The 12,273-nt window shown below is 52.2% G+C and overlaps 3 protein-coding genes across 8 annotated transcripts in view; 2 read left to right on the forward strand and 1 right to left on the reverse strand.

Moving 5' to 3' along the window:
• The window catches only part of HSPB2 (heat shock protein family B (small) member 2), a 486,398-nt gene that overhangs the window by 68,345 nt on the left and 405,780 nt on the right, over positions 1–12,273 (forward strand). The gene's annotated exons all lie outside the window — the stretch shown is intronic.
• Positions 1,417–5,917, forward strand: SDHD (succinate dehydrogenase complex subunit D). The gene is made up of 4 exons (XM_077788068.2): positions 1,417–1,471; positions 2,647–2,751; positions 3,933–4,077; positions 5,286–5,917. Exons 1-4 carry the CDS (start codon positions 1,432–1,434, stop codon positions 5,449–5,451), a joined length of 456 nt encoding a protein of 151 aa, XP_077644194.1. The 5' UTR covers positions 1,417–1,431; the 3' UTR covers positions 5,452–5,917.
• Positions 6,502–12,257, reverse strand: IL18 (interleukin 18). Of its 6 annotated transcripts, XM_085560257.1 has the most exons (7): positions 11,981–12,207; positions 10,859–11,613; positions 10,458–10,539; positions 9,502–9,575; positions 8,304–8,441; positions 7,452–7,597; positions 6,505–7,326 (listed from the first exon to the last, which is right to left on the reverse strand). In XM_085560257.1, the coding sequence occupies exons 4-7, from the start codon at positions 9,566–9,568 to the stop codon at positions 7,111–7,113; spliced, it is 567 nt and encodes a 188-aa protein (XP_085416383.1). In that variant the 5' UTR covers positions 9,569–9,575; positions 10,458–10,539; positions 10,859–11,613; positions 11,981–12,207; the 3' UTR covers positions 6,505–7,110. The 6 variants fall into 6 exon arrangements, with proteins under 6 accessions (XP_085416381.1, XP_085416383.1, XP_085416382.1 ...); XM_085560255.1 differs by having other exon boundaries at positions 6,502–7,326; positions 10,799–12,257; XM_085560256.1 differs by having other exon boundaries at positions 10,859–12,254.

The raw sequence follows: 12,273 nt of genomic DNA on the forward strand, positions 1-12,273 counted from the left end.
TGTGTTTGATGCTTTTGTCATTGTTCTGGAGCAAAGCCCAGGGACAGAGAACAGGCCTGGGAGTCTGGGTGGTGCCTGTGTTGTCCCTGTGCTGTTTGTTTCTGCACATTTGCAGGAGATGAAATCAGGGCACTGGGGAAATGTGTGGAGTGATTGTTGTGTCTTGGACAAGCACAAAACGGCCCCAAATACTCCAAGCCATAATTGCTGTTCCTTTTTTCCCTTCAAATGGAAAGAAAAATGGGATGTTCATGTTTATGGTGTGTACAAAGGTGTTTCAGTGGTGAACACACAGCTGAGCTGCACCTGGCTCTGCTGCAGGGTTTAAGACGGAATTATACAATTACAGAGTGGTTTGGGCTGGAGGGGAATTTAAAGATACTCCAGTTCCGTCAGCACCACACCTTTCCCGAGGCTTGGGCGCTTCCAGGGATGGAACAGCCACAACAGCTCCTCGGGGCAGCTGTGCCAGGGGAGGATTCCGTCCCGAAACCCCATCCTCCGCTGTCCCCATCCTCCGCTGTCCCGGGCTGTTCCCGGCGCTGTCTCGGCACTGTCCCAGGCTGTTCCCCGTTGTCCCGGGCTGTTCCCGGCCTGTCCCGGGCTGTTCCCCTTGTCCCGGGCTGTTCCCTGTTGTCCCGGGCGGATCCCGGGGCTGTTCCCGGCTGTTCCCGGCTGTCCCGGGGCTGTTCCCGGCTGTCCCGGGCTGTCCCGGGCTGTTCCGGGCTGTTCCCGGCTGTCCCGGGGCTGTTCCCGGCTGTTCCCTGTTGTCCCGGCGCTGTCCCGGGCTGTTCCCGGCTGTCCCGGGCTGTTCCCGGCTGTCCCGGCGCTGTCCCGGGCTGTTCCCTGTTGTCCCGGGCGGATCCCGGGTCTGTTCCCGGCTGTTCCCGGCTGTCCCGGGTCTGTTCCCGGCTGTTCCCGGCGCTGTCCCGGGCTGTTCCCGGCTGTTCCCTGCTGTCCCGGCGCTGTCCCGGGGCTGTTCCCGGCTGTTCCCTGTTGTCCCGGGGCTGTTTCCGGCTGTTCCCTGTTGTCCCGGGGCTGTTCCCGGCTGTTCCCTGTTGTCCCGGGCTGTTCCCGGCTGTTCCCTGCTGTCCCGGCGCTGTCCCGGGGCTGTTCCCGGCTGTTCCCTGTTGTCCCGGGCTGTTCCCGGCTGTTCCCTGCTGTCCCGGCGCTGTCCCGGGGCTGTTCCCGGCTGTTCCCTGTTGTCCCGGGCAGATCCCGGGGCTGTTCCCGGCTGTTCCCTGTTGTCCCGGCGCTGTCCCGGGCTGTTCCCTGTTGTCCCGGCGCTGTCCCGGGCTGTTCCCGGCTGCTCCCGGCTGTCCCGGGCGGATCGCGGCCGCCCCGGAGGCGGAAGCGGCGGCGCGGCTCGGCGGCGCGGCTCGGGCGGCGCTCGGCGTTTCCGTGTCCGGGCGCGGTGCCCTTGGAGCGGACATGGCGCTGGCGCTGCTGCGGCCCCGCGGGGCCGGCCTGGGTCCGTCAGGCGGGGCCGGGACCGGGGGGTGCGGGACCGGGGGGTGCGGGATGCTCGGAGGGTGCGGGACCGGGGGGTGCGGGATGCTCGGAGGGTGCGGGGTTCCGGAGGGTGCGGGACCCAGGATGCTGCGGGATCCTCGAGGGTTCGGGACCCAGGATGCTGCGGGGTTCCGGAGGGTGCGGGGTTCTGGGGATGCGGGGTTCCGGAGGGTGCGGGACCCAGGATGGTGCGGGACCCTCGGAGAATTCGGGACCCAGGATGCTGCGGGGTTCTGGAGGGTGCGGGGTTCTGGGGATGCGGGACCCAGGATGGTGCGGGGTTCTGGAGGTTGCGGGATCCCGGTGTCTCCGGGGTTCCGGAGGGTGCGGGGTTGTGGATGTTGCGGGGTTCCCGGTGGATCCAGGACCCCGGAGGTTGCAGGATCCCGGTGTCTGCGGGGTTCCGGAGGGTGCGGGGTTCTGGATGTTGCGGGATCCCGGTGGTTCCGGGACCCCGGAGGTTGCAGGATCCCGGAGGTTGCGGGGTTCCAAAGGGTGCGGGGTTCTGGATGTTGCGGGATCCCGGAGGTTGCGGGGTTCCAGAGGGTGCGGGGTTGTGGATGTTGCGGTGTTCCCGGTGGATCCAGGACCCCGGAGGTTGCAGGATCCCGGTGTCTGCGGGGTTCCGGAGGGTGCGGGGTTCTGGATGTTGCGGGATCCCGGAGGTTGCGGGGTTCCAGAGGGTGCGGGGTTCTGGGTGTTGCGGGGTTCCCGGTGGCTCCGGGACCCCGGAGGTTGCAGGATCTCGGTGTCTCCGGGGTTCCGGAGGGTGCGGGGTTCTGGATGTTGCGGGGTTCCCGGTGTCTCCGGGGTTCCAGAGAGTGCGGGGTTCTGGATGTTGCGGGATCCCGGAGGTTGCGGGGTTCCAGAGGGTGCGGGGTTGTGGATGTTGCGGGGTTCCCGGTGGATCCAGGACCCCGGAGGTTGCAGGATCCCGGTGTCTGCGGGGTTCCGGAGGGTGCGGGGTTGTGGATGTTGCGGGGTTCCCGGTGGCTCCGGGACCCCGGAGGTTGCGGGATCCCGGTGGCTCCGGGGTTCCGGAGGGTGCGGGGTTCTGGATGTTGCGGGATCCCGGTGGCTCCGGGGTCCCGGCGGGTGCGGGGTTCTCACGCCGCTCCCCCGCTGTCCCCGCAGCTCTCCTGGGCTCGGCCCTGCTCCGCCGCCCCGCCGCGCTCGGTGCCGCCGCCGCCCGCTGCGCTCCGGCCCGCGACAGCCACGGCCTGCCCCGCCAGGGACACGGTACGGCCCGTGTGTGTCTGTCTGTCCGTCTGTCCGTCTGTGTTTCTGTGTGCGATCTTGCTTTCCCGGGACCAGGAGCTGCTGAGCACCCGGGTCCAGCGCCGGGCATCCTGCCCGTGGCAGGCGTTGGGATGAGGTGATGCTTAAGGTCTGTTCCAGCTTCTGAACGCGCCGTGATTCTGTCCACAGTGGGCTGTAAAGGACCAGATTTTGGCTCTGTACTCTCGGTGATTCTGTCCACAGTGGGCTGTAAAGGACCAGATTTTGGCTCTGTACTCTCGGTGATTCTGTCCACAGTGGGCTGTAAAGGACCGTGATTCTGTCCACAGTGGGCTGTAAAGGACCAGATTTTGGCTCTGTACTCTCGGTGATTCTGTCCACAGTAGGTTGTAAAGGACCAGATTTTGGCTCTGTCCTCCAAGGGACCAACAGCGGTGCAGGGATAAGGAACAGAGGTGATGGAGGTGATTCCTGAAGGCCATACAGGGATCTAAAAACAAGATGAGCTTTAAGGTCTTTCCCATCCCAAATCAGACTGAGTCTATAATTTTTTTGGCCATTCTAGGAGATTTTAAGCGTCAGCTGTAACAGAGAACAGAAGAGATTTGCGCATGGTGCAGTGGTTTTCTTGGTGTCTTGTTGGGTGATGTACAGTTATGGGTGTTACCAGCAATGGATAATCCTAAATGCCTGTTGATTTAAGGGAAAAGTTGTGAAATGCTGAGCTTTGTTAGATAGGTCAGTAACTGTGCAGAGATGTTATTTGTGATAAATAATGGTGCAGTTGTGATGCCTCAGGCTGTGAGGAGTGTGTGTGCCCTCACCTTCAGCAGCAGGGTTAATAGCACTTCAGTTTGCACTTTGCCCAAGTCCAAACTTCAGATCCTTTGCTTTCCTTATCTTGTCACTTTCTGAATTTCTTTTCTCCGTGCTAAAACAAAGGAAAACACTTGCAGTTTGGTTTAGGTGGATTGATATCTGTGTGTTAGTTGAGCACTTTGGGGGTGTTGCATTGATAATTTCACAGAGTCACTTCTTGATGGTTTCCCTGGGCTGATGCTCCCGTTGTGTTTCCGGGTATTGCTCATGCAGGGTTTTGTCTTGCAGACTCTCCAGATTTCAAAGCCATCCCTTCATCCCTTGGCAGAGGGGCTTTTCCCTGAGGATGTTTCTCCTTGCAGGCACTTCCAAGGCTGCGTCTTTGCACTGGACAGGGGAGCGAGCGGTCAGCGTGCTGCTGCTGGGGCTGCTCCCCGCAGCCTACCTGTACCCCGGACCCGCCGTGGACTATTCCCTGGCTGCAGCCCTCACCCTGCACGGCCACTGGTAAGCACAGCAGGGCTCCACTCACAGCAGAGAAGGTTTGGTGCCTCCAAACTTCATCCTGGCCTAGTGTAAATCACCTGGAAAAAGTCTTTGCTCGCCCCATTCAGTGGCAGTCGTGACCTTGGAGCGGTCGTACTTTGTTCTTCCTTTCTCACGCTGTTCTCTCAGTCAGAAAAAGAATCCATAAAATCTCTGTAGTATCTTAACCTTAAGAGCACTTGCTTGCCCCTGGAGGTGTCAAAACCTGAATGTTTTTAGCCCATGGAAGAACCAGAGTTGTGTGAACAGAGGGAACAGAAAGAGGACAGAGCTGTATAAGGATAATACAAAAATATTCTGCCTCTAAAGCTCCATGCACTGGTTTGTACATCTCAGTGGTGATGAGGTTCTGCATAATAAAGAGCTCACAGCAAATATTCCACTAAGGATACCTGGATGATTATTTCCTTTATTCCTGGCTGGATGTTTCCTCAGTGTAGTTCTGCTGTGATCCTTAATTAGATCAGGGACAGAGCTAATTAGGAGTGGATCTACATGGCTGGCCAGGCTGGCAGCATCCACCTTCCTGAGGTGATTCTGTTTTGGGACTTCCTTGTTACAAGGATAAAGCAGATTTTCATGGTACTTTGGGGGTGCCAGGTTTTCTTAAATCTCAGTTTTGCCCTTAGGAATCTGTGCCAGGGATTCTTGCACTTCCCTTGCTCTGGGAGCTTTTTCCCAAAACAAGCATCCTGTGTCTCCTGTTGCTGGATAGTTCAAATCTGGACAGGAGTTCACTTCAGATGTGGAAAAAACTGAAAATGTTCCAATTTCTTTGGTTGCCACTCTTCTAATCTGAATGCATAGCCAGGAGTCTTCTGTGCCTTTGTGACAATGGCTCGTCCCAGATATTTCCTTGGTTTTCCTCTTTTCCAGTCCTTGGAATTCAGATAAGAAGGCAGATTCCAAGGATTCTGTTTGGAGAGCCGTGGTCAGCACTTTTTTTCTCAAGAAAACTCTGAGCCAATCTGTGTCTTTTCAGTGGGATCTGCGGAATGTTTTGTTTTGTTTTTGAAATAGGTTCTTCCTCTTTCTGGGTGGGAACTGAGCATTCTTCAGGAAAGGCTGCTGGCAGCAGGGGGGAAGAAGCGAGTGGCAGAACGGGGACGTAAAGAGGATGGATTTCAGTGAGTGAACTTTGCTGATTTGAGCTTTTCTCTCTTGTTCAGGGGTCTGGGCCAGGTCATTACTGATTATGTGCACGGAGATGTCCCCATTAAAGTGGCCAACACGGGGCTGTACATCCTCTCTGCCCTGACCTTCGCTGGCCTCTGCCACTTCAACTACCACGACGTGGGCATCTGCAAGGCTGTGGCCATGCTCTGGAGCCTCTGAGGAGCCCCAGCCCTGGCACACACCATTGTCCTCTGCTGCCTCTGCTTCATCAGCTTCTGAGCAACGTCCTGCACCACAAAGAGCCAGCCAGGGGTCCCAGTGAGCCTGCAGGGGGCTCAGAGCTAGTTTAGAATATACAGAGAAAAAACAGGTTTAAATACAGATTTAACTGGAGAATGTCCAGTGGGAGTGAGTGGATTCGAGCTGCACTGTAAATTGGGGTGAATGAATTGCATCAGGCTTGCATAGCTAAAGGGAACTCTCCTTGTAATACCAGCTTTAATGAGTGTTTTTCTAACTGGGGTGATTTCCTGTTCTGTAAAACAAGCTTGGCTTGTGGAAAAGTGAACTGCTTCTTCTGACATCAGTGTGTGAGGCAGACCCTGTAACTCTTTGGACCCTGGGAATTGATGTAGAAAAGGGAATACTTTTTTTCTTAATCCATGCAATAAAGAATTTCCAGAAATTCTGTGTGTGCTTCTGAACTATTTTTACTGCTTTTGGGTTGCCTAAAATGCTTTCTCTGTAGCTAGATCTGCTTTTCTTTACTTCATAAAACAAAATATTTGTATGAATTAATACTTAGCAGTGACTTAGACTTGACTTAATACAAGGATAATTAATGTCTCTTAGAAAATACAACAAGGATTGGTGTAGAATAAAATACTTTTGCATATTGACTTTAGGAACATTCAGCTTTCAAGGTTTTTCTATTCATCTGCAACACTTTTTTGAGGTTTACTTTCTGAAAACTCTGGTCTGTGTTGCCCTGTGTGACTGCAAAGACAGCGAAGAGGAGGCTGAGGGAATGTTCTGTTAGGGATTTTTTAGGGGGGAACTGAGATTGTGGTTTTTAACTTTCAGCTTCATCCTGTCTGACTTTCACATTGCTAGGGAGTGGAAAGCTCTTTGCACATTCTCATGGTACTTCTGTGACACTATGAGGAAGAGAATTCGTGTTACCATCAGTGATTCCGCAACGAACAGAATGACCAAGTCACTGTTTGGCTTCTACAAGACTTCCTGAATTTTTTTTGTTTGTTTGTTTTTAATGTGGATTGGAAATTTTATTAGCAAAAGCAGGTAGCTGGCCAATTTTTGTTGGTGTTGTGGTCAGAATGGAGCTGTGGTGTGGTTTAGTTGCCAACATTTTTGTGGTGTGTGTTATTTTGTCCAGGAGGAGGACATGGAGCTGGTGGGTCATGGGTGAGTCCCTCTGGGCAAGCTGAGGGTCTCTCCTGGAAAGTGTCTGAGGTTTCCTCACACAGGATGCAGCTGGATGTGCTCTTCAAGCTGCCTGGGTGGGAAACTCATTATCTGAGAGGTTTGTCAATGTAAAAATCCAGACCTAATTCAAAAGCTTTTGGGTCAACAGGCATTAAAGATTTTAGGGATTAAAATCTACAGGACAGTATTGACATGCACATTCTTGTTTCTTCAGTGTGTCATTCTCTTCTGTCTGACTGGAAAACATGCTTGGCCTTCTGCCAAGAACTTGCATTTATTTTTTTTTATATAAGTACTGGCAGTAGTTAAAACATAAAACTGACTTGTTTTGGATAAAGACAGACTAAAGTTTTTTCTATAAAAAAAACCAAGCTGTATTTTAAAACTGTTGAATTGTTCCATCATAGGTTGTGATTTTCATTCTGACTGAACTTAACATAAACTCATCTTCATGGTTTCATCCACTTCATCTTTTGACAGTTTCTTTAGGATTAATTTTCTCAGGCAGCCTTCTTCCTCAAAGGCCAGGAACATTCCTTTTTCCATTGAGTATTCAAACTTAAATGCTTTGGAGGAGCAAGATGTAAATGTCTTTTTGAAAAAAATGATGTTGCTTTCACCAGGAATTTCTTTGGGAACTTCTCCTTCCTGAGGAAGGAAAAAGGGGAGCAGGTTAGTCCCAGCACAAGCCCTGACCAGTTTTATTCCAGCTCTGAGTTTTCAGTTCTGCCTGTTGGATTTGTACTGATGAGGAGAGGGAAGCAGATCCTTACCTTGAACCTCACGATCATTTCTCCACACTCCCTCTCACAACACATGTAATAACTTTTGTCTTCCACTTGGACACTGAAGGCCACGGGCAGCCCTGCCAAGGGTGTGGTGGTTTTGTAGCAGTGAATGCTGAAATGCATCCCTTTGCCTGGAAATAAATGGATTATTATTGATAACCTGCTCCAAGGGAGCTGCAGCAACTGAATTCAGTGATGGTTTACCACTCCCCTGGCAAGCCTGGCTGTCTCACCAGGGTATTTTTCCCAGGATTTGAACTTTTATGTTTTTTGTTTTATGCAACCAGGGTGCAGCAAAGCAGCTGAGGTCACCAGGCAGTGTGGGGAGGGGTCAGTCCCTTCTGTGTGCATGCAGGAACTCAGACTGGCGTGTGGAAGTGGCTATCTGCAAATCAGAGCATGGCTGCAGATAGGTGATCCAGAAAGAAATAAATAAATTGCTGAAGCACCCCAAAAAGTCAAAGCCAAAACTGTAAGTTTATAGCTAATATTATTAGAAGAAAGTAAGATCTTTCGGTGCCAATACATTGTTTGAATTTTAAAATTATTTTTTTGTAACCCAGCATGAGAAAAAGGGGGGATTAAGAATTTTGTGATCAAGCCAAGCAAAAATCTTAGCCCTTTTTCTGCATGTGACATCCTGCAGGCTTTGGTGTGACTCAGAAATCTCACCCCTCACCAATGCCCAACACACACAATTTCACTCTCAGCTAAGTTTTCCTCTTGCAAATGAAGTTTTAAATCATTCTTCTCAATGCCATCATTGAGCGGATGATTGCAAAGCACAAAGCCACCTCCAGGATGAAGCAGCAGTGGTGGTTTCTCTTTGGAAATTACCAGATTGCATCTCCTGGTCTGTCACATCCTCAAAGGCAGCCACGTTCAGGTCGGGGCGCACCACGAGCAGTTGGCTGTTCACGTTCCTCAGCACCCGGTGCAGAGTCCTTTCCTTGCACAGAGCATCACATTCCAGCTCTGCAGGGAGAATAAAGCAAAATTCTGCTTCTTTCAGCTGCTGTCTCCTCAGGGCTTTGCCAGTTTGCTGCCAGCTTAATCCTGGCATTACGGATGTCATGTAAAAGGAATTTTTAGAATGACATCAACCACATCATCTTTCACACCTTTGCTTGAAGCAGATTTCCCAGAATCTGAAATTTATTTATATAAGCAAGAAAAGCTGCTGTGTTTGTTAATGAGAATTCAGAAGAGTCAGTTCTCTTTGCCCAACAATTAGTGCATTGAAAGGTGCTGTCAGGGAAGCCACCACCCTGTGTCTTAAGAGGATTTAAAGCAACATCAGCATTACAAGTAGCAGTGAGCTGTAGCTATTTTTTTTTTTTTTTTTTTTTTTTGCAGCCAGCCTCAGTGTGAAATGAATAACAAAATCATAAAAAATGAGTTCTCAGCTTACCATCGTCGTCTTGGTTCCAAGTGAGCAGTGAAAAAAAAAGGGAAGAAAAACAACGTTAAACTCTGCCCCCACAAAAGAAGTCACTTTGTGCCCAGGCAGCCACCTACATGTTCCCAGAGCCCAGTGCCACCCAGGCTGAGCTGCTGTCACTACACACAGGATTTATCTCTGAGCAAAACAAAGGAAAACACAGTCATTTGGGAACTGGAGTCACCACCAAAGCAGAGGTATGCAAAACACTTTTTAAGGGTGAAAAGGTCACTCTAAGCCTAAAATTGAGGAATAATTGCATGCAAATTTTTGGTTTTATCCATGCCTTTAAGTCAGCAAAAGGACAAGAACTCATTACAAATTGCTTTTAAAGAATAAACTGTTTTCTAACTGACTTTTTTCCACAATATTGGAAATTCCTCACTCACTCCAAGTCCAGCCCCAGTATTCCAATGCTTCTGAGTGTCCTTTCCCAGAGTTTTTTGTGTAAGCAACAAGTGTTCCCCTGACTCAGCTACCTGGCTAACAACACACAAACTGAAGCTTAAAGGGAAGTTAGGTGAAATCAGACTGACAAAGGAATTGTGTTAAATCACTATTCAAGCAGATAAGGTTACTAAGTGCACTAATTACCGTCAAAATAGAGGCAGAAATTTTTTCCAAGTTCTACTGCACACACCAGAATCTCTTCAGCACTCATCTTCACCCTGCTCACAGCACAGGGAGAGGAATCAGAGTTAAGCTGGATGCTTCTTACCCCATAAAGGGATAAAAACTAAGTCTGCACAAACTGATCTTACCAGGTTCCCCCTAGAAAAGCATGAGCTTCCAAAATACCCAAAAGTTAGAACCCACTCTGTCCCTAGAAAAGGCATCCTTTGCACACAAGATAATAAATGTCTTAAAGCCAGGTGAACAATGGGGAGAGGTGGCTCTTGCACGGGGATTTGATTGTGCAATGAAAATACCCAGCTCAGTCCAAAGCTGTTCCACCAGTTGAAAATGACCTTTTATACAAAAAGTGAGCAATATAAACATCAGTAAACGCACACACCCAGAGATGGGAATTGCCGTGGTTTTCTTTGTCCCTCTAGCAAAGCTCTTTGAGGACTGTATTTTAGAGTGATTTTTTTCTCTTGGCATTTCATGTTTTTTATCTAGTTGTAGCTGTGCAGAAGAGACAGCAGGCTCCCAGCAGCATCTTTGTTTGCAAATACGCACATGCACACCGTGGAAACCAGATACCACAACACCCAACCGTGCATTTCTCATTCTTAGCACATTAACCTCACAGTCCTCGGTTATTCTAAAACCCGGGGGCAAGCAGAGGCAGAACTTTTGACAGACGACTAAAGGAAAAAGTGTCCCTTGGTTTAATGGGTAACACAAAATGACACACAAAATGTGCTTCTTCCCTCATCATAGACTCAAGTAAGTTGGAAAAGACTTCCAGGATCATCAAGCCCAACCTTGAGTAAAAGATGGTTATTCAAACCTTTTACCGAGGACCATTTTTAGACCTTTTGCCGTTTGAAAGGAATGGCGGCAGAAGCTTGGAGGAGTTCCTGACTGAGTTTGGAATGACTCACCCAGAGAAGCCGCAGGAAGGCAGGGCGGGAGCAGAGACGGCTCTCGGGACTCCTTTTTGGATCTCGGTGGTCCTTTCTGGCTCTCGGTGGTCCCTCTGGCTCCTCGGGAATCCTTTCTGGCTCTCGGTGGTCCTTTCTGTCTCTCGGTGGTCCTTTCTGGCTCTTGGTGGTCCTTTCTGGCTCTCGGTGGTCCCTCTGGCTCCTCGGGACTCCTTTTTGGATCTCGGTGGTCCTTTCTGGCTCTCGGTGGTCCCTCTGGCTCCTCGGGAATCCTTTCTGGCTCTCGGTGGTCCTTTCTGGCTCTCGGTGGTCCTTTCTGGCTCTTGGTGGTCCTTTCTGGCTCTCGGTGGTCCCTCTGGCTCCTCGGGACTCCTTTTTGGATCTCGGTGGTCCTTTCTGGCTCTCGGTGGTCCCTCTGGCTCCTTGGGACTCCTTTCTGGCTCTCGGTGGTCCCTCTGGCTCCTCGGTGGTCCCTCTGGCTCCTCGGGACTCCTTTCTGGCTCTTGGTGGTCCTTTCTGGCTCTCGGTGGTCCTTTCTGGCTCTCGGTGGTCCCTCTGGCTCCTCGGGACTCCTTTCTGGCTCTCGGTGGTCCTTTCTGGCTCTCGGTGGTCCCTCTGGCTCCTCGGGAATCCTTTCTGGCTCCTCGGGAGCTGCAGACGGGCGATGGGAGTGGGGAGGAGCGCAGGGTGCACGGGCAGGAGAAGAAGTGGCTTTCGGTGGTCCTTCCTGGCTCCTTATGGACTCCTTTGCAGATCTTCGGGGGTCCTTTCTGGCTACTCAGGACTCCTCTCTGGCTCCCAGGACTCCTTTCTGGCTACTCAGGACTCCTCTCTGGCTACGCAGGACTCCTCTCTGGCTACTCAGGACTCCTCTGTGGCTTCCAGGACTCCTCTCTGGCTTCCAGGACTCCTTTCTGGCTACTCAGGACTCCTCTGTGGCTACTCAGGACTCCTTTCTGGCTACTCAGGACTCCTTTCTGGCTACTCAGGACTCCTCTCTGGCTCCCAGGACTCCTCTCTGGCTACTCAGGACTCCTCTCTGGCTCCCAGGACTCCTCTCTGGCTACTCAGGACTCCTCTGTGGCTCCCAGGACTCCTCTCTGGCTACTCAGGACTCCTCTCTGGCTACTCAGGACTCCTCTCTGGCTACTCAGGACTCCTTTCTGGCTACTCAGGACTCCTCTCTGGCTTCCAGGACTCCTTTCTGGCTACTCAGGACTCCTTTCTGGCTACTCAGGACTCCTCTCTGGCTCTCGGGACTCCTCTGTGGCTCCCAGGACTCCTCTCTGGCTCCCAGGACTCCTCTCTGGCTTCCAGGACTCCTCTCTGGCTCCCAGGACTCCTCTCTGGCTCCCAGGACTCCTCTGTGGCTACTCAGGACTCCTCTCTGGCTCCCAGGACTCCTCTCTGGCTACTCAGGACTCCTCCCTGGCTCCCAGGACTCCTCTGTGGCTACTCAGGACTCCTCTCTGGCTTCCAGGACTCCTTTCTGGCTTCCAGGACTCCTCTCTGGCTCCCAGGACTCCTCTCTGGCTCCCAGGACTCCTCTCTGGCTCTTCCGGAGCTGCAGCCGGGCGATGGGAGCCGGGGCAGGCGCCGCTGCGGAGGATCGGAGCCGTGCCGAGGCCACCCCGGGTCAGTGCCCGCCGCCGCCGGGGATGCCCCGGCCGGAGGGAAGCCGGCGCTGCCGCAGCGCTGCCGGGAGGGGCTTTATAGCCGAAATCGCGACGTTTTCCCAAGCTCTGCGCCTACGTCCGCATTTGTCGCGCAGCATTTCCCCTCCTCGCTGCAGGAGCCAGCGCCCTATGCAAATGTG

The sequence above is a fragment of the Lonchura striata genome, chromosome 24 (assembly GCF_050655825.1).
Source record: "Lonchura striata isolate lonStrDom1 chromosome 24, ASM5065582v1, whole genome shotgun sequence".
Lineage (NCBI taxonomy): Eukaryota > Metazoa > Chordata > Aves > Passeriformes > Estrildidae > Lonchura > Lonchura striata.

Bases quoted from the DNA above. Each gene is read 5' to 3' on its own strand.
- SDHD (XM_077788068.2), top strand. From the start codon at position 1,432: ATGGCGCTGGCGCTGCTGCGGCCCCGCGGGGCCGGCCTGG. The intron at 1,472-2,646 runs GTCCGTCAGGCG...CTGTCCCCGCAG, and splicing joins GCCCCGCGGGGCCGGCCTGG to CTCTCCTGGGCTCGGCCCTG. The intron at 2,752-3,932 runs GTACGGCCCGTG...TTCTCCTTGCAG, and splicing joins CCTGCCCCGCCAGGGACACG to GCACTTCCAAGGCTGCGTCT.
- IL18 (XM_085560253.1), bottom strand. From the start codon at position 10,140: ATGAGAAATGCACGGTTGGGTGTTGTGGTATCTGGTTTCCACGGTGTG. The intron at 7,598-8,303 runs GTAATTTCCAAA...ATTTATTTCCAG, and splicing joins AGACCAGGAGATGCAATCTG to GCAAAGGGATGCATTTCAGC. The intron at 7,327-7,451 runs GTAAGGATCTGC...TTCCTTCCTCAG, and splicing joins AAATGATCGTGAGGTTCAAG to GAAGGAGAAGTTCCCAAAGA.